This window comes from Malaclemys terrapin, chromosome 4, assembly GCF_027887155.1.
Source record: "Malaclemys terrapin pileata isolate rMalTer1 chromosome 4, rMalTer1.hap1, whole genome shotgun sequence".
In the NCBI taxonomy this organism is placed as follows: domain Eukaryota; kingdom Metazoa; phylum Chordata; order Testudines; family Emydidae; genus Malaclemys; species Malaclemys terrapin.
Window position 1 is genome coordinate 40,014,320 of NC_071508.1, and position 20,878 is coordinate 40,035,197.

Sequence of the window (20,878 nt, forward strand, 5' to 3'; positions counted from 1 at the left end):
GGGTGCAGGCTTCTCCGGGGCTGCGGTGGGGATAGAGGAGTCCCCAAGCCCCCTCTCGTCACAGCAGCCCGGGGCCAGGGGAGAGTTCCACAAGTTGACTGTGCGCTGTGTGAAGAAGAACTTCTTTTTATTTGTATTTCTTCACACAGCGTACAGTCAACTTAGGAAGTTCTTCTTCACACAGCACACAGTCAACTTGTGGAACTCCTTGCCTGAGGTGGTTGTGAAGGCTAGGATTATAACCGCGTTTAAAAGAGAATGGATAAATTCATTGAGGTTAAGTCCATTAACGGCTATTAGCCACGATGGGTAAGGAATGGTGTCCCTAGCCTCTGATTGTCAGAGGGTGGAGATGAATGGCAGGAGAGAGATCACTTGATCATTACCTGTTAGGTTCACTCCCTCTGGGGCACCTGGCATTGGCCACTGTCGATAGACAGAATACTGGGCTAGATGGACCTTTGGTCTGACCCAGTACGGCCGTTCTTATGTTCTTATTACCTCTCCCCACCTGCGCGGCCCTTGATAGCCCGCTGCGTGGCCACGCAGCTTAGAGGGAACTTAGGCCAGTGCTATACAGGGGTCAGATTAGCTGATTGTAATGGTCCCTTCTGGCCTTTTAAATCTACGTTTGTCACAGTTTTTATTGAAAACGCTATCCCAACCGTTATTGAAACGGAGTTTTCACATCTGAAAAGGTTTTCTATAAAGCTTTTAATCCATTTTTTTAATGAAAAGACTCCATGTTTAGTTGTGAACCCAGCAGTCATAGAGATTCCCTGGGTGAGGAAGCCAGAAAGCAACCTCTCAACCCCTGATTTAGCCATTTAACAAACCTGTGCTGTAATACCGAGTGGCACGTTTCCTGGTGATGCATTTAGTGGCACGTAGAACAGACTGCTGGCTGCTGAGTATGGAGCTCAGTTTTTATTCTCTCATACTCAGGAACGCTCTACAGTCATCCCGGAACGATCTGCAATCTTTCCGTGCAGATGCTTGTTCTTTGCCCCTAGGTTGGCTGTGTAATGCTGCTCTGTTTGATGCCTGTTAGCTCAGGTTAGAAGATGACCTAAATCCTTCTGCAGTAAAGGCCTGCATGAATGGGAGCTCACTGTTTTTATATTAACTCCCCTCTTCCCCCCCCCCCCCCCCCAGCCTGAAAATCAGTTTGCTTATTGAAATATCTCCATCTTCTCTGCTGTCTGCCATGTGCCAGCTGGTGGATCTTTGTGGTATCACTTGAGAGCAGCAGGGACTGTGCCCTGGCTTGTCACTCAGGTGGGATAGGCCCCAGTGTGTGGTTTCAGGGTAGAGTGTGATTGCAGGTGCCTGAAGTGTGAGTATTAATGCAGTTGTTCTGGAACCTCTTCCTTCAACACCTGCACAGTGCGGATATCTCCGATGTGCTGTCTGTGACCTACACAAAGCAGATGAAGTCCTGTTAGTTGCTTCTGCGTACAGGTCAGGTCAGTTCAGTTCTCTCTCCAGCTCTTGTTGCCGCACCTTATTGGTGCTTTGGTGTACCCATGCCTTGCCTGCTTGTAACATCCACCCTTGTTCCCCTTATGATGCTGCTGTGATTTGATTGGAATAATTGGAGAGCAGAGCCCCTTCTTGGAGCCAGCCTTACATTCCATCTCCGTGATTTGCTTTCCCATTAGAAGTGTCTCGGAGGGGAGCTCCTGCACTACAGGGAGGCTGTCCGCTCCGATGAGAGGAACACAAAGACCCAGCATTAAACAAACGGTCGTTCCAGCCAGAACCTATAAATGGGGCCTTTCACCAAGCAGTTTTTGGGGCAAACTGCATTCGCAGCATGGCCTAGTGGCTAGGACACACGACACAGAGTGAGGAGACCTGGATTCAATTCGAAGCTCTGCTGCTGACGCGCTCTAAGACATTGAGGGAAACGGTTGGCTGCTCTGCCTCGATTTGCCCGTCTTTAAGGGGAGTAAGGATGGAATTGCCATACTGACAGTGGCCAGCACCAGATGCATCAGAGGAAGATGCAAGAAACCCAATGGGACAGTTTTGGAATAACCTCCTTCAAGGAGGATGTTTCTTCTCGACCTCCATCAGTTAGTGGCTGGCTTCTGCCCTGAAGCAGGAGAATTTATATCCCTGTTAACACTGATACCTGCTGTAACTGGAGATGTTCTGGTGAGCCAGATAAATGTCTGCTCATAGTTTATGTTCTGTTCAGAAAGGGCTAAAAAGTGATTAATAGGTGTTTAATAAACAGGCACTCACTTGTTATAGATTGTTACCAAGTCCAAGAGGTTAATAGCCTGCTTATAACTATAGCTTACAATAATCTACATTATCTTCTAGCAATGTGCTTATAACCTTCTATGACATTCCACTCCTGTCTGTAACATGCTTAGAGCATCTACAAACCATTTGCTACATAAGAGCTAGATTTTATTATTCTTTTTTATTAACCAATTTATAAATGGAACCTTAATAGTAAGTATGACTAAAAGTCTAATCCTCTCTTGAATTCTCCTAAACGCTTGGCCTCAGTGGCTGTGTGAAATGAGTAATTCATTAGTGTTCTCAAAGTGCTTTGAGATCCTCAGATTTAAGTAGCTACTCTTTGGGCATGTAAAGTATCGTTAAGCTTTGTAGTTGGGAGATGGAGCTATTGTTCTGAATCATCCGCTTGGTCATGATGGGCAGAAAGGGCAGGCGAAAGCTGAGGGGATGTTGAAGCACCTTCCTGTAGCCTGGATCTGAGCAGTGAAAGCTTTCTCTCCTCCTCTTCCTCATATGATGCAGCAGCAGAACCCCTAGGACTTATCTACACAAGAAAGTTGCCCCCCATTCATTTTAAGAGGTGAATTTAAACCTCATTTAGAGTTATGCTGTGACGTAAAGCAGTGCAAATGGGGAGATTGTTGTTTTGGTTTAAACAAGGTTTATTTCAGTTTATTTTAAATTTATTAGAAATGGATGTAAAATAAATTGCTATAAGAGTGTCCACAAAGGGGATTGCACTGGTTTAACTAAATGGTTTTAAATGAGATTGAATTTAAACTGGTGCTACTTTCTTGTAAAGACAGGGCCTTAGAGAGGAAGGGCTGTAGTCAGAGTGATACCCCCATTTTAGATAGCCTGCAGCCTCTACCGCTGCCTTAGTTTTTCAGAACCTTGCAAGCCACCCTTTGCTCACAACCTGCCCAACCCTCAGTACCTTAGAGACACCCATTCCTTCTCTGCATCCCATCGCTTCCTTCCTTCCCTTCCACAAATACCCAGCATGTTATTACTGCTAATTCCACTCCATCTTAGTTCTTTACATCTGTAAGTCTCTAGGCACTTCACAAAAGAGGGTATGTAGCATTGTCTCCATTTTAGAGATGGGGGAAACTGAGACACAGGAAGGTGAAGGGCTTTGCCTAAGGTCAGATGGCAGGTCATTAGCAGAGCCAGGTCTCCTGAGTTCTAGACCAGTGCCCTATCCACTGGACCAAACTGTCTCCTACTTCCCCAGCCTGTCTCATAGCTCCTATGTCTAAGCCACCAGGCACCTCAACACCATAATCGAGGCACCAGTGAGTGCATCGTTCTTTTTTGTGGGCAGAGCCACATAATAATGAACAGGACACCATTGTAAACAAGGTGCACCTCTTCCCTGGAGGAGCAGCTGTTACTAAAAATCATAACTGACTGGGTGCTGGTTGGAAGGTTGAAATATACATGGGTCCTGCAGGGGGGAAAGTGCCACATCCTAGGTCTTTGGTTATTTTAAATGGCTATTCCTGCCTGCTGCCTCTGCGCCTGTGTTCCTAGAGAATGATATTGGCTGTCTCCCATGTGGTTGGGATGTTAAGCCATTGTGTTTTGGTTTCAGGAAAGGGGAGCGTTTGTCAGCGGTGGGGCTTTTCCCTAGCAGTTCAGCAAACTGATGAAAACCTTTTCCCCACTCTGTGCCCAGCCCTTCCCCTGACTTTGGTTTTGGCTCTTCAATCCCTTCCCCGCTTTGCTGGCAGCTCGACCTTCAGGGAGGGGTTCCATCTTGGCTCTAGATGTTATTTAAAGACCAGCTGTTTGCCTGGCTTATTGGCAAGACCAACCCTCTGCAGAGAACACAGTGGGCCAACATTCTTTGATTCAGGACATGGGGATGGAAGGACTTGACACAGGTCCTTCTGTGACTTTGATGGGGTCAGTGAGGAATGCACCAAAGTCACAATTGGGGCTCTGAGACATGGATGTCTGAAAACATTGATTACCCAGACGAATCTTGCATTTCTTTAAAAGTCATGTATAGGGGTTGCTGGATAGCATTTGACCATTGGGCCAATGAGTCCAGTATCCCACTGAGGAAAACAAACCCCGCGTTGCACTTGGCCTATTGAACAATGCTGCAGGTGCAGAGGGGAAAAGGCTTTCTGCCCTGCTACAGGAATATTTCATAGACCATGACTGGATCCATCCACCTTTCTATCCCACTCATAGGTATGAATATGCTGAAGGAAATAAAGAGCAGACCCTGCGTAACTTTGAGGAGGATGCAAAAGAAAGATAGGAAGAATAATAAGAGGCCAGCATTGCTCCATTAGGAGCTGTTTAAGGAGCTGAAAATCAAACAAGATTTCTACAGAAAAAGTGGTAACATGGACAAATTACTGAGGAGGAGTCTAAAAGAATAGCACAAGGACGCAGGGATGAAATCAGAAAGGCTAAGGCACAAAATGAGTTACATCTAGTGAGGGACTGAAAAGGCAATAAGCAGAGATTCTATAAATACATTAGGAGCCGGAAAAGGATGACAGAAAGTGTAGGTCCCCTACTTAGTGGAAAATGAGCTATAACAACTGATGACATCAAGAAGGCTGAGGTGTTTAATGCCTATTTTGCTTAAATCTTCACTAAAAAGGTTAGTGGTGACCTGATACTTACCCCTTGTTAATATTAATTGTGTTAAGGAATGCTAGGCAAAATAGGGGAAGAACAGGTTAAAGAATATTTAGATAAGTTAGATGTATTCAAGTCATGAGGGCCTGATGAAATTCACCTTGGGGTACTTAAGGAAATACCCGAAGCAGTCTTGGAACTGTTAGCATTTATCTTTGAGAACTCATGGAGGACACGTGAGATCATGATACCTATCTAAACATAGTACCTATCTTTAAAAAGGGGAACAAGGAGCCCCCCTGGGGAACTGTGACCAGTCATCTTAACTTCAATACAAAGATACAGGAACAAATTATTAAAGAAGCATTTTGTAGGCACCTAGAGGATAATAGGTAATAGCCAGTGTGGATTTGTCAAGAATAAATCTTGCCAAATCAACCTAATTTCCTGCTTTGACAGGGTTACTGACTAGTGGATGGGGGAAACAGTAGATGTAATACATCTTGATTTTTAATAAGGTTTTTGACACAGTATCACATGACATCCTCATAAGTAAACTAAGGAAATGTGGTCTAGGTCGGTGGCTCTCAGCCTTTCCAGACTACTGTACCCCTTTCAGGAGTCTGATTTGTCTTGCATACCCCCAAGTTTCACCTCACTTAAAACTACTTGCTTACAAAATCAGACACAAGTGCCCCAGCACACTGTTGCTGAAAAATTGCTGACTTTTTCATTTTAACCTTATAATTATAAAATAAATCAATTGGAATATAAATATTATACTTGCCTTTCAGTGTATAGTATGTCATTGTATGAAATTTTAGTTTGTACTGACTTCGCTAGGGCTTTTTATGTAGCCTGTTGTAAAACTAGACAAATCTAGAAGAGTTGATGTACCCCCAGGAAGACCTCTGTGTATCCCCATGGGCATGCATACCCCTGGTGGAGAACAGCTGGTCTAGGTGAAATTATTATAATCTAGAATGAATGCCCAAGTGGTTGAAAGGCTGTACTCAGAAAAGTAGTCTTGGTCCTCTGTCAAATAGGGAGGGCATAGCTAGTGGGGTCTGTCCTGGACCTGGTACTAGTTGATATTTTCATTATTGCCTTGGCTAATGGAGTGGAGAGAGTGCTTATAAAATGGGCAGATGACATGAAGCTGGCAGGGGTTGCTAGCACTTTGGAGGCCAGGATTAGAATTCAAAACAAGCTTGATAAATTGAAGAATTGGTATGAAATCAACAAGATGAAATTCAAAAAAGAAAAGTGCAGAGTACTACACCTAGGAAGGAAAAATGCACAACTACAAAATGGGGAATAAATGGCTAGCCAGTAGTCCTGCTGAAAAAGGATCTGGATTACAAACGCAATGAGTCAACAATGTGATGCAGCTGTGAAAAAGGCGAATATTCTGAGGTGTATTAACAGGAGTGTTGTATGTAAGACATGGGGTAATTGTTCCACTCTGCTCAGCACTGGTGATGATTCAGCTGGAGTAGTATCCAGTTCTGGGCACCACACTTTGAGAGAAAGGTGGACAAATTGCAGAGAATCCAAAGGAGACCAACAAAAGTGATTAAAGGTTTAGGAAACCTGACCTATGAGGAAAGGTTTAAAAAAACAAAAACAAAAAACCAACAACCTGTATTGTCCTGAGAAAAGAAGAGTGAGGGGAAGACCTGGTAAGTCATCTTTATAACCACCCTTAACATAACAGAAGATCAATTGTTCTCCATTTCCACTGAAGGTAGGACAAGAAACAATGGGCTTAATCTGCAGCAAGGGAGACTTAGGTTAGATATTAGGAAAAACTTTCTAACTATCAGGGTAGTTAAGCTCTGGAATAGGCTTCCAGGGGAGGTTGTGGAATCCCCATCATTGGAGGTTTGTAAGAACAGGTTGGATAACCACCTGTCAGGATGGTCTAGGTTTACTTGGCCCTGAATCAGTGCACAGGGATGGACTAGATGACCTCACCGGTCCCTTCCAGCCCTGCAGGTCTATGATTCTGTACTCCCCTGAGTATATTTAGAATCTAGCAAACCAAAAATAATTGTTAGTATTGCTATCGTGCCTAGAGGCCCCAACTGAGATTGGGGCCTCCGCTGTGCTAGGTGCTGTACATATGCGTAAGTCAGAGACAGTCCCTGGAGAGCTCAGGTCTGAACAGACAAGACAAAGGGACAGGGAACGGGAAAGTGACTTGCCTAAGGTCACCCAGCAGGTCGGTGGCAGAGCTGGAAATAGTACCCAGATCTCCTGATTGCTTTATGCTCTGTGACTTGCACTGTGCCTTGTAGTGAGGCCTTGTGAAGTGGTGGCTCTGGCTGACCCAGTCTGTGTGGGATGGCTGGGCTAGCTGGATATCTCCCTGTTGGAGTCTTCCCCGTGCTTTGGGTACTGATTCAGTGGTTCCCAGCCACTGGTAGTTTTGGCCTGGGTTTGTGACGGACTCTTCGCTCTCCCCTCCTTACCTTAATGATCAGCCCCTTGGCTGGGCTTTGGTGCATGGTCGCTGCCCACCCCCTGTTCAGCTATGCACTTTCTAGTCCACGTTGGAGCCCTGTCTGGAGCAGGCCAAGTCCTATAGGTGGGGGGAATGAATACATGCATTTTAATAGGGGTGGAAGGCACAGCCAAGGTCTGATAAACTGGAACGGTTGCCTGTGTGATAGGCAGATGAAGGGTTAAAGGGGCAAGCTCTCTGCACTCCTTCCCCACCATAATCCTCTTCTTTTGAAGAAGAGTGTAGGCTGGGTAAGCCTACCCGAGACCTGGGGCAGAGAGCTCCCTTTTCATGGTCCCTGTGCGTGGCTGGCAGATGCTTCATGTTTCCTGAAGCCGTGCTGCTCCTACTGCCTGGGAAACCCACAGAGGCGGGGGAGGATCTGCGGGCTACTGGACTGGGAGCGGCTGCTGCCAGGCGGAAGCGCTTAGTTAGGTTTTCCTAGACAGCTTTGAATGGGAGCCAGCAGCCTGCTCGCTACGGGAGAAAATCCACGAGGTCAGGAAATCCAGCAGCAGCTCCAGATCCGTGCTAAGGCTGTCTGCTTGGCACTGCTGATCCCCATCCGTTCTTTCCACACCTCTCCCCAAACAATAACCTCCAATGGCTTTTGACTCGGTATCTTGCTTGGCTTCTGAGGTACATCATTTGGCATCATTTTGAGGTATCTGCATGCAGGATGTTAGTTAGGTGATGAGGGCAGAGAGGGTTAGAGTGACTCGAATTACAAGCACTTGGGCTCTGGCTTTTCCGACTCTGCCGTGCATGCTCCCCAGCATCCAGCATGGAACAGAGAAGTGGAGATTTTAGTGGTTTTATTTCTATTTTGTCTTTGCTTTAAATTCACCCCCGTTTGAGAGCTACAAACTCCTCTCTTCCTCTTCCAGAGATTAGGGACCTTTGTGACCATCTAGTCTGAACTCCTGTAGAACAGGCCCTAGAATTTTCCATCCAGCGAGTCCTGCACCGAGGGCAGGAACTGGTGGCAACTGTTACCACTGGAGCAAGTGACTGCTTTCCTTCCCTGCCCCCTTTTTTGACAGCCAAGAAGCCTTCTTCAGAAGGACACCTCTTTGCAGGCAGCCCTCATCTGGTGTTGGGGTCTCGGTGGGTGCCAAGGGGCTAGCTAGCTAGCAGTCTGTAACCTGTGCACACATTGGCTAGTCTGTTTTTTCTGCTCTGCCCACAGTATAGCTGCAATCTCCATGGGTGGATACGCTATTACATACAGCATGAGCACTGCAGCAGCATGTGAGCTTACTAGACATAGGGCAAGATGGGGATAAATAGAAACTGGCCGTCCCTAAAAGAAATGTGGCTGCAGCAGCATCCCATAAAACCCAGCCTGCTGTGGCCTATAGGCCTGCTGTAACCTCTGGCAGCTGCAGGACAGTGCCTTCTGCTGCTTAATAATTAATGGGAAAGTTCCCCATCTGCTTTGTGAACAGAACAACTTGGGTACTATGATAAACTACTTTATTCCTCCTCACTCCTCTCCAACCCCCCAGAGAGTTCCCCTCCCAGAGGGTTGTGGGCTATCAGGAAGCACTCAGCACCCCATCTTGTATTGGTACAGTAACCCTGCTAAACATGACCTACAAGGGGGGAAATAAATTGGGCTTATGTCTTTTTCCTTATGATGATTTTTGAGGACCTCTGAAAGGTTTTGTTTAAAAAGGAGCCTGCTTGTTTCATTCCTTGAGACACCCAGGTCGTGTGGACCCTGGGAGACTCCATGGCGATTGGAAGGCTAATTAAATGACGACCTCACTGGAGAAGAGACTGAAAGCTGAGCAGAGAAGGGATTTTTATGCCTTGTCTGTATCAGGCTCTTGCTCTGACTGCAGTGACGAGTGGCCTGAAAATGATGTAGCTGCACTGGGGAAAACTCCATGTGTCAGATTCCATTTGCATCTCATGCTTTCCTTGTGTAAAGCTTAGGATTTGCACTACTGCACCTATGTCAGTGACTGCCAGAGCACTTGTGTTTGGAATTGGGACAAATTCCCAATGTCGACAAGGCCTCAGTCACTGTTCAAAAAATTCTTTGGTTTTTAACACCTTTATCTCCAATGTAGAATAAACTATTTGGAGAAAAGAGGTCTCTGTTAAAGAGTCAATTAAGGTGAGAGAGCTCACAACACACAACCTCTGAGAGGCCCAGAAGTTCCTCCAGTTCTACCAGTCTCAACACTCCTGATATTTTTAAAGTAAAAAAGCAAGCAGAAATCTTAGTTTTGTTTTTTAAATTACGTTGCAGGCTTTCTCCATAAAGGTGGAGGAAGGGCAAAAGCCCACTGTTTGACATATGCATTGCAGGTAGTCTTTAATGGACCAGTAAGGAGAGGTGTCTGTCCAATTGGTTTCTGGAATTTGGAAGGTGCCTAGGAGGAGACTGCAAGTGAGAGCAGCAGAGGTGCTGGCACCTGGCGAACATAGAAGTTGGCACTGAGCACACCAGTGCCTGGTATGTATATGTACTGTTAGCAGTCTGAATAAATATGATTGGATCGGTGTGTAACTGATGGTGTGCCACGTAAGGGAAGATAACAGTTGATCTGAAGGGGTATTCTAGAAGAGGTCTACACATGTTTGCAAACAACTCAACTCCCTGTGTGGACACTCTTGTTTTTGATTTGAGTGGCTTATTTTATTTTTACTTAAATCTGTTCCTGATAGAACTCTTAGATTAAACTGAAATGAATGTCCACACAGCTTTTTGCACTAATTTAGCGAAACTGGTTTAAAATCACACCTTTAGATAAGCACATGCCACTCTGTGTGTAGATAAGCTCTTGGAGCCATTTTACATTAAAACTGATTAATACTGGGGGAGGGCCCTCAAAATCCAATCACCTCTTTACTGGGGGATTATTGAAAAGAGCTAGATCGTAATTTTAGAATTAGAATTTGGTATGTAGCTGCCTGCCACCCAGCAATATGTAATACGCATGGCTGGCACCATGGAAATCTCTCTTCCCCTCTTGTGCCATTCCTGTGGCTGTTAGTAGTGTTCGTATTTCCCTGGAAATAATCTATCTTGACAGCCTCCTGTTTGGTCCTGCAGTGTTTGTAAGTACTTCTCCCCTCCTGATGCCACTGGGAAGCCATTTTCCAAGTTTGTGGTGGCAGATGGCTCTTTTCCATTGCAAATAGCCCCAAAATTGGAAATGATCTACACGGTGCACCTCAGACTTTTTACCCCATCCGTTCCGCATGCACAGCAGGGATCATGTCAAAAGCGGGAACCTATTCTAGACTGACTCCCTGTGCCACTAACCTACAGCATGTATAGCTAGGGGCCACGTTGACCTGGTGAGGGCACAATCTGGAATGAGTGCACTGGCTTCAGTCAAGTTACTGGTGTGAATCTGGATTGCAACAGAGAGCAGGATTTGACCATGGAATCACCATCTTCTGCCCACAATTTTCCCATACTACCTGTGCTGTGTTCCTCCCAACTTCCTGCAAAGAGAGTGCATTTAGGATGAAGACTGTTGGATGACTTGGGGAGAGGGAGGCTTCCTTGAATGTTGATTTAATACAGTAACTCCTCACTTAACGTTGTAGTTACATTCCTGAAAAATGCGACTTTAAGCAAAACGATGTTAAGCGACTCCAGTTTCCCCATAAGCATTAATGTAAATAGGGGGGGTTAGGTTCCAGGGAAATTTTTTTCACCAGACAAAAGACTATAGTGTGTGTGTGTACAAGTTTTAAACAAACAATTTAATACTGGTACACAGCGATGATGATTGTGAAGCTTGGTTGAGGTGGTGAAGTCAGAGGGTGGGATATTTCCCAGGGAATGCCTTACTGCTAAATGATGAACTAGCAAACTAGCCCGGGGGCTGCAGGAACGTGTTGGCCGCTTCCGTGAGTGGCGTGGGGCCGGGGTAGGCAGGGAACCTACCGTAGTGGCAGCCACGCTGCACCGCTGACCGGGAGCTACCACAGGTAAGTGCTGACCGGTGGGAGGCTGCACCCCAGCCCTGAGCCCCCCTCACGGAGCCAGCACCCCATCCCCTCCTGTGCCCCAACCCTGACCTCCCTCACAGAGCCAGCACCTTGTACCCCGTCCTGCACCACAACCCCTTGCCCCAGCCCAGAGCCCCCTCCTGCACCCAAACTCCCTCCCAGAGCCCATCCTCCTTCCTGCACCTCAACACTGTGCCCCAGGCTGGAGCCCCCTCTTGCACCCAAACTCCCTCCCAGAGCTTGCACCCCTCATCCCCTCCTGCACCTCAACCCTCTGCCCTAGGCTCAGCCGAGAAGCCCCCTCCCACAGTGTGGACCCCTTGGCCCCAGCCCAGAGCCCGCACCCCTACCCCAGCCCGGTGAAAGTGAGTGAGGGTGGGGGAGAGGGAGTGACTGAGAGAGTGGGGGATGGAGTGAGTGGAGTGGGGCTTTGGGGAAGGGAAGGGGCAGGGCCTCGGGGAAGGGGCAAGTAGGGTGACCAGATAGCAAGTGTGAAAAATCGGGACGGGGGTGGGTGGTAATAGGAGCCTATATAAGAAAAAGCCCCAAATATCGGGACTGTCCCTATAAAATCGGGACATCTGGTCACCCTAGGGCAGGGTAAATCCTGGGTTGCCCTTAAATTCAAAAAGTGATCTTGAGTGTAAAAAGGTTGGAGACCACTGGTTTAAAGCTTGCTCAATGTACATGTCAGTCTGTTCTCAACAGTGGCAAAGTCCTTCTCCTGTGATGTGATTCATAGATCACTTGTGTATATAAAATGTCTCATATTGCTCTGTATGGGCTGGCCATTGGTATCTGCGTTGAAGAGGATTGGTGCTAACGCTGCCCTGTGGGAGGCCATTTTGTTGTCTCCTGTGGCTCTGTTTCTGGCACAGTTCTGTGTGCAGTGCTGAGGGGCCTGGGCAGAGCAATGGAAGGGGCAGGACTGGAGGAGCAGGTGGTGCAACGGCTCAGTGCTGAGGGGCATGGGCAGGGCTGGGGGGGGGCAGGAGGTGCAGTGGCTCAGGGCTGAGGGGCACGGGGGGAGGGGCTGTGGAGGGAGCGGCAGGTCTAGAATGAGGCTTTCTTTTAAATGTGTAAAACACCCTCATCCAACAGACTCCAAGCGCACGCGCACACAGTGTGCAAAGTGTTATTGAGGACGACAAACTATAAATGAGCTCTCACCTAGCACAAAACCTAGCTGTCCCTCCCCACCCCACCACACACACACAAGCAAAAGCCTGAGCGAATACGCAGCCTTGAAGTTTAGCAGACTCTGGCTGTGGGCCAGCATGGGAAGTGAATACCAGAGGCCAGGGCCTGAGCGAGCACAAGGCCTCCAATGCCTGGATCTGTAAATCCAGGGACTCGTCCCAGTAGATCACGACTGTCCTGACTACTCACAGGATCTCGGGAGTTGCAGCCTGAGATTGAGGGGCACCCAGGTCTAGCATTGCAGGGGGAAGGCCTGCTTGGTAGCAGTGTCCATGCCGCCTGGCTCCTCTCCAGGAGCACTAGGTTCGATGGCAGAGCTTTAAAAACAAACAAGGAAGCTTGAGTGGCTGGTTCCATTTGTGTGGGAGCCAGCAAGTGCCTTGCTGTTCCAAAGAGAGAGACAGTGAGCTGGGGGGAGACGGGCTTGGGGATTGGCTGGCGTTACGGTTCGCTGATCCCTGACCCTGGGCTGACTTCTGGCAGGTGGTAGCCGTAGTCTGATGGGAGTGGATTGCCATTTAAACGGTCAGGGTTTTGTAATCTTCCTCTTGTACATGCTGAGTCAGAGTTCCTCTTTCACAGTGGAATTGGGACAAAAATAAAGGGTGTGTGTGTGTGGAAATAAAAGGTGCACTTCTCTGCCCACTGCTGGTAATGGCAGTGCAGGTTTTTGCTGAAGCCTGACTTCCCAGCAATACTGACTTCTGCCAGCACCTTTCACATTGCTAATAAGTCACTGGCTGCAGCTGAGGAGATGAATGCATGATGTACACTCAATTCCCTGGGAAAATTAATGAGCCTTTTTGAAGTATCATCCCCAGCTCAGGAGCACAGAGGAGATGGGGGGGCTGTGGGGTTGGGCCCTGCTTCCTTGCTGTTGCTCCTCAAACAAGGCTTCAGGTAGCCAATATAGCAATAGGGGCTTATTAGCTTAGGTGGCTAGCACAGGGGTTCTTAGACTTTTGTACTGGTGACCCCTTTCACATACCAAGTCTGAGTGTGATCCCCCGTTATACATTAAAAACACTCTTTTATATATTTAACACTATTATAAATGCTGGAGGTGAAGCGGGCTTTGGGGTGGAGGCTGACAGCTCGCGACCCCCCATGTAATAACCACGTGACCCCCGAGGGGTCCCGATCCCCAGTTTGAGAACCCCTGGGCTAGCAGGTAATGTAGGTGCCTTGCCCTCTGATGTGTGAACCTGTTGCAGAAGGCTGTAAGTGTGAAGTGCCAATTCTGAAGATGGTGGCATATAGCCAAAAAGCTTGCTTAAAAAAAAATTGTTAGTGATTAGTGCAGGGGTTGGGAGTCAGGACTCCTGGGTTCTACTGTTAATATTAACAACAGAGTCTCTGATTTTAACCAAGTCATTTAGGCTAAGATTTTCAAACTTGACTAGTGATTTTGGGCATCCAACTTGAGACGTCTCTAAAAGGGCCTGATTTTTGTAGGGCTGGTACTCAGCACTATCTGAGAATCAGGTCCCTTTAAATTGGGCAAGTTAGGTGCCAGTTTTGTCTTTAATCTCTCTATCCCTCAGCTTCCCCATCTGTAAAACGATGCCTTACCTGACCGCTCAATCCATGAATGTAGGCAGTCGCATTGAGAGCATCAGATGGCGCATGCTGTAGAAGTGCACAGTGTTCGGTTTAGGATAGAATTTGTGAATGGGTTTTAATTCAGATTGATTTTTCTGATTATTTGAAGTGACTTCTGTTATTGATGACGGATGCTAGATAATAGGTCTTACCACTGAAGTTCTCTATTTTAGATGACTTCTCCCACCCCGCTTTCCAGTTTTAGGCAAAGTTCACATATTTTTAAGCAAGATGAATTCAGATTTAAATGTGAATGAATTTGCATTCAAATAGCAATCGGATCATAAACGCAGAATAAAGCCAGTCGACCTCCAAAGGCAGAGCGCTGTGTGACAGAAGGAAAAAGGTATGAATTCAGATAGTGTGAACTAGTGGATTCTAACCCGCCCCGGGGAGTTTGGCAGACAGTCACAAGGGTGAGCTGGCCCTCCAACAAAACCCCAAATCCCACAGCCCCCAAAGGTACTCAGCCATGGCCTGGTAGGGTGGGATGACCTGACCACCACAGACATGCTGTGGGGAGAAAAGGAGGCTAGAGGGGCTGCAGTAGTACTTTTCTTGACCTGCTGCTCACAAACAGGGAAGAACTAGTAGGGGAAGCAAAAGTGGATGGGAACCTGGGAGGCAGTGACCATGAGATGGTCGAGTTCAGGATCCTGACACAAGGAAGAAAGGAGAGCAGCAGAATACGGACCCTGGACTTCAGAAAAGCAGACTTTGACTCCCTCAGGGAACAGATGGGCAGGATCCCCTGGGAGAATAACATGAAGGGCAAAGGGGTCCAGGAGAGCTGGCTGTATTTTAAAGAATCCTTATTGAGGTTGCAGGAACAAACCATCCCGATGTGTAGAAAGAATAGTAAATATGGCAGGCGACCAGCTTGGCTAAACAGTGAAATCCTTGCTGATCTTAAACGCAAAAAAGAGGCTTATAAGGAGTGGAAGATTGGACAAATGACCAGGGAGGAGTATAAAAATATTGCTCAGGCGTGCAGGAGTGAAATCAGGAAGGCCAAATCACACTTGGAGTTGCAGTTAGCAAGAGATGTTAAGAGTAACAAGAAGGGTTTCTTCAGGTATGTTAGCAACAAGAAGAAAATCAAGGAAAGTGTGGGCCCCTTACTGAATGAGGGAGGCAACCTAGTGACCGAGGATGTGGAAAAAGCTAATGTACTCAATGATTTTTTTGCCTCTGTCTTCACGCACAAGGTCAGCTCCCAGATTGCTGCACTGGGCAGTACAGCATGGGGAGAAGGTGACCAACCCTCTGTGGAGAAAGAAGTGGTTCGGGACTATTTAGAAAAACTGGACGTGCACAAGTCCATGGGGCCGGATGCGCTGCATCCGAGGGTGCTAAAGGAGTTGGCGGGTGAGATTGCAGAGCCATTAGCCATTATTTTTGAAAACTCATGGCGATCGGGGGAGGTCCCAGATGACTGGAAAAAGGCTAATGTAGTGCCCATCTTTAAAAAAGGGAAGAAGGAGGATCCGGGGAACTACAGGCCAGTCAGCCTCACCTCAGTCCCTGGAAAAATCATGGAGCAGGTCCTCAAGGAATCAATTATGAAACATTTAGAGGACAGGAAAGTGATCAGGAACAGTCAGCATGGATTCACGAAGGGGAAGTCGTGCCTGACTAACCTAATTGCCTTCTATGATGAGATAACTGGCTCTGTGGATGAGGGGAAAGCAGTGGATGTCTTATTTCTTGACTTTAGCAAAGCTTTTGATACTGTTTCCCACAGTATTCTTGCCACCAAGTTAAAGAAGTATGGGCTGGATGAATGGACTGTAAGGTGGATAGAAAGCTGGCTAGATCGTCGGGCTCAACGGGTAGTGATCAATGGCTCCATGTCTAGTTGGCAGCTGGTTTCAAGTGGAGTGCCCCAAGGGTCGGTCCTGGGGCCGGTTTTGTTTAATATCTTTATTAATGATCTGGAGGATGGTGTGGACTGCACTCTCAGCAAGTTTGCAGATGACACTAAACTAGGAGGCGTGGTAGATACACTAGAGGGTAGGGATCGGATACAGAGGGACCTAGACAAATTAGAGGATTGGGCAGAAAAAAACCTGATGAGGTTCAACAAGGACAAGTGCAGAGTCCTGCACTTAGGACGGAAGAATCCCATGCACTGCTACAGACTAGGGACCGAATGGCTAGGTAGCAGTTCTGCTGAAAAGGACCTAGGGGTCACAGTGGACGAGAAGCTGGATATGAGTCAACAGTGTGCTCTTGTTGCCAAGAAGGCTAACGGCATTTTGGGCTGTATAAGTAGGGGCATTGCCAGCAGATCGAGGAACGTGATCGTTCCCCTTTATTCGACATTGGTGAGGCCTCATCTGGAATACTGTGTCCAGTTTTGGTCCCCACACTACAAGAAGGATGTGGAAAAATTGGAAAGAGTCCAGCGGAGGGCAACAAAAATGATTAGGGGTCTGGAGCACATGACTTATGAGGAGAGGCTGAGAGAACTGGGATTGTTTAGTCTCCAGAAGAGAAGAATGAGGGGGGATTTGATAGCAGCCTTCAACTACCTGAAGGGGGGTTCCAAAGAGGATGGAGCTCGGCTGTTCTCAGTGGTGGCAGATGACAGAACAAGGAGCAATGGTCTCAAGTTGCAGTGGGGGAGGTCCAGGTTGGATATCAGGAAAAACTATTTCACTAGGAGGGTGGTGAAACACTGGAATGCGTTACCTAGGGAGGTGGTGGAGTCTCCTTCCTTGGAGGTTTTTAAGGCCCGGCTTGACAAAGCCCTGGCTGGGATGATTTAGCTGGGAATTGGTCCTGCTTTGAGCAGGGGGTTGGACTAGATGACCTCTTGAGGTCCCTTCCATCTCTGATATTCTATGATTCTATGATACTTAGCAAAGGGGTGTATCTGTATTCGGGTTATCATCATCGATGCCCAGTCTTTAGTTCCATTTCCCCATATGTTCTCTTACATCTCAGTTAAGTTAGGAGTTTCCTAGAGAGGCATTTCCGAGCCTGTGCCCAACTCTCCCCAAACTCTGTACCTTGTTCCCAATGTGTGCGCCTCTTTTCCGGCCCCTCTCTGGAGCTGTTTTTTCCCTTGGAACTCCTTCAGCCTCCAGTTGTCTTGGGTGTTACACTCTCTCTCTGCCATCAATTGGGTCTGGCTTATATAAACCCCATGCCCCACCTATTCCCAGCAGCCTCTGAGAGGAGTGGTTGATTGGAGTCAGCTACTTGGGTGGGTTTTTTTTCTCCTCATGTGACAGTTCACTGTGTCACATATGGATACATTTCCAGGGAATTTAGTGGCACAGAAAAGCATACAAGAGGTTTTTCTTTCCTAATTTGATTGTCTCACAAGTGAGTATTTGGAGGGTAGGATGGTTTGCATGTGTGTGGGGAAAGAGAAGGCAGTGCAGTCCGTGGGTAGAATTCATCCCTGCTGTAATTCCATTGACTTGAGCCAAGTTACACCAGAGAAGAACGTAGCCCTGGGTCCCCCAGTGATTAGTTTTCTTCCAAAGGAAGGTCTCATTGCTGTTGCTACTATCATCATCATCATCATTATCATCATCTGAAACTCATTTTCAAAGGAGAATGGGTTGGACAATAGCATCATACATTCACATGCCTGCCTAAGTATAGTGTCCATGCATTGGAAAGCCTTTTAAAACACTCTAGAATGGAGGCAGCCTGGGCTTGTAAGGCTTTGGACAGGAGCCAGGAGATTTAGGTTCTGTTCCCAGCTCTGTCACTCACCTGCTGTGTGACCTTGGGCCAGGCACCTCGCTCCCCTGTGCCCGTGTTTCCCTCACATGCTTTGGCTTCTTGCCAGATTCTCAGATTCTCTGACTCCGTTTGTACAGCCCCAGTTTCTGTTGGGGCACGTAGTTCCTACTGGAATACAAATAATAAAAAACAGTAGTAGTTGGCTGGGTTTTGTGGGAATGGGAGACCCTAGATACTCATGTAATGAGGTTATCGTTTCATTCCCTTCTAACTGCAGCTGTCCCCACTTTGTACCAGTGCCTCTTGCTGTGTCACTGTGCATAGCCACCGCTGCTTTCTCCTGCGTGGCTCTGGTGCAGCAGTGGCAAAGCTAGGTGACAAGAGAAACACTAACCTAATGCTGATGGTGTCTGTATCTCTGTTCTTGCAGGTGTTGGTGCTGCTGGAGACCCTGAGCTGGGGTCAGCGAGAAGATGACTGAGTATAAGCTGGTGGTGGTTGGAGCAGGTGGCGTTGGGAAGAGCGCTTTGACAATACAGCTCATTCAGAACCATTTTGTTGATGAATATGACCCCACGATAGAGGTGAGCAGCCTGCAGACTCTGAGATGGGAGTGAGTCTGTGAGTTTCGTATATGATCTTCAACTTTTTAACTTTGTGTTGGATTCCAGGGGCTGTTTGTTTAACCAGAGAATTCAGAGTTAAAACATGGAGAGATCAAATCTGAGAAGCCAAGCCAAAGACCTGAGCTACAACTCCAGTGTTGGCTCTAGCCCTGTGGTTCTGAACCTTTTCTTTACCTTTCCCAGCTAGGTGGGACACTTTACCTTTCCCAGCTAGGTGGGACACTTCTCCCAGTAGAAAGATGGGAAATGGTATTTGCAACCTGTGCCCCCCTGCAACTTCCCCGTTGAGAACTCATGCTTCAGCCATAGGAGGTGAGGTTCAGCTTTCCTAACATTTGATTGCTTGTGCTTCCAGTACACACATTCTCTTCTTGAAAGCACAGTTGAGCTCAAATGGGTAACGGCAGAGAAGAAACACAGGCCAGATCTGGTGGGAAAACTACCAGTTGGAAGTGTGTTTGGAAAGAATCCTCAATATGAGAGTGTGGAAATACAGGATCTTGTATCCATCCCAGGCTTCTGTAGCTGGTGGAAGGATCAGCTTCCTTAGTGTGGCTGGTGCTCACTTAAAATCAAGAGTGCCCTTTTCTGGGGCTGGGCAGCTATTCTCTGACTTTCCATCCTTGGGGAGCTGGGTTCAAATCTCGCTTTAGTCCCAAATGAAAATGCCTTGAGTTTGGTCTCAGCCTAAGCCCCCGGGGGATGTTCCGCCACTTCACAAAGCTACCACATGTTGCCACAGCACCCATAAGTGTGTCAGTGGATTGCAGTGACCTGACTTGGGGTGGGTGACTGTATCTGCTGAGGAGAGGCCCTGGGCTGGAATAGCGATAGGTGCTGCAGGTCAGGGTATTGGATGGGCTGAATAGCACTGGGGGGTTGGGGGCTAGGATTGAGGTGTGTTTGATGGAACTTCCGGGGGGGGGGCCTTAAGGGGTTGGGTTTGTATGAGCTGCTTCAGATCAGGACTGAGGTGCAATTGAAGACTTGCGAACCGAAGAAAGTTTGCATAAGGTCTTTAATGTCTATTTGTGTCTGTCTTTACTCTGGATGGTGACTGACTCTGTTTCCTTTGGGAGGTAGATGTGACTCAGTGGACAGAACACTGAACTGGGACTCGAGATCTGGTTTCTGTTCCCAGTTCTGCCATTGGCCTGCTGGGTGACCAAAAAAGGCATAGAGGGGTAGAGACTTAGTTTCCCCTTCTGTAAAATGGGAACAATGATACTGACTTCCTCTGTGAAGCGCTGTGAGATCTGCCCATGCAAAGTGCTGTATGAGTGTTGTTACTGTATTGCCAAAAGAAAGGATTAACCCTTCTGAAGTGCTCAGATTGTGGTGAGGGATGTGGCATAATTTCCTGAACAGAACTGCTTTGCTTCCCTTCAAATAATAAGGAGCTACTCTGCTTTCTTTAAAATTCAGCCCCCTGCCCTTGCTGCTATCACCAGTCCAGCTCACCAGGGGCAGCAATGGCGAGAGCACTAGTGTAGACAAAGTGCCGGTAGGAGCAGCAGCAGCATAACCACTCTGTCACCTAACCTTGCTGAAAGTAGGTCTGTGCAACGTTGTGCTTGAAACGCTGGTGGACGCTGGGCCTGTCCGCTCTGTGGCTAAAAGGGTGCTAGCAATTAGCCCTAGGAATTCATAGCCCAGAAATGTATTGTGTTTCTCAGACAAGAACTCCCTGTCCTCACTGTTTGAGGAGTTTGTACTGGCACCCTGCTAGCAACAGATGTCTAAACACAGCTGTTTGCTAGTATCACTGTTATATGATGCCTTAAAGGCCCCACTTGGGATCAGAGCCCTGCTGTGTCAGGCGCTGTATATACACAGTCGTTGCCTTAAAGAGCTTGCAACCTATATAGACAAGCTGGAAATGTTATCTCTGTTTTACAGTCAGGGAGATGAGGCAGAGAGAGATTGTGACTTGTCCAAGGTTGCACAGGGAGTCTGTGGCAGACCCAGAGATTGAAGCCAGGTCTCCCGAGTTCCAGGCCTACACCTTAACCACAAAGCCCTCCCTCCTCCCTGTGGCTTCAGCCACCGTGTGGGCAGGATCTAGAACAGAGGTGGGCAAACTACGGCCCGTGGGACCATCCTGCCCAGCCCCCGAGCTCCTGGCCCAGGAGGCGAGCTCCCGGCCCCTCCCCTGCTGTTCCCCCAACCCTCACAGCCTCAGCTCGCTCCGGCGCAATGCTCTGGACGTTGGGGCTGTGAGCTCCTGGGGCAGCGCAGCTGCAGAGTCCGGCCTGACCTGTACTGCGTAGTGGCGGTGGTGGCAGTGTGGCCCGGCTCCAGCCGGGCGGTGCGGCTGTAGCGCCGCCAGCCACTGGTGCTCCAGGCAGCGTGGTAAGGGGGCAGGGAGCAGGGGGGTTTGGATAGAGGGCAGGGGAGTTCGTGG

The 20,878-nt window shown here is 47.8% G+C and overlaps 1 protein-coding gene across 4 annotated transcripts in view; it reads left to right on the plus strand.

Annotated features, from left to right (window-relative positions):
* The window catches only part of HRAS (HRas proto-oncogene, GTPase), a 79,567-nt gene that overhangs the window by 40,082 nt on the left and 18,607 nt on the right, over positions 1–20,878 (plus strand). For 2 of the 4 annotated variants that reach the window (XM_054028302.1, XM_054028304.1), the window contains 2 exons: positions 9,686–9,833; positions 18,279–18,432. In XM_054028302.1, the coding sequence (XP_053884277.1) occupies positions 18,322–18,432 (111 nt within the window). In that variant the 5' untranslated portion in view covers positions 9,686–9,833; positions 18,279–18,321. The remainder of the gene's footprint in view (positions 1–9,685; positions 9,834–18,278; positions 18,433–20,878) is intronic. The other 2 variants (XM_054028303.1, XM_054028305.1) reach the window with 1 other exon arrangement.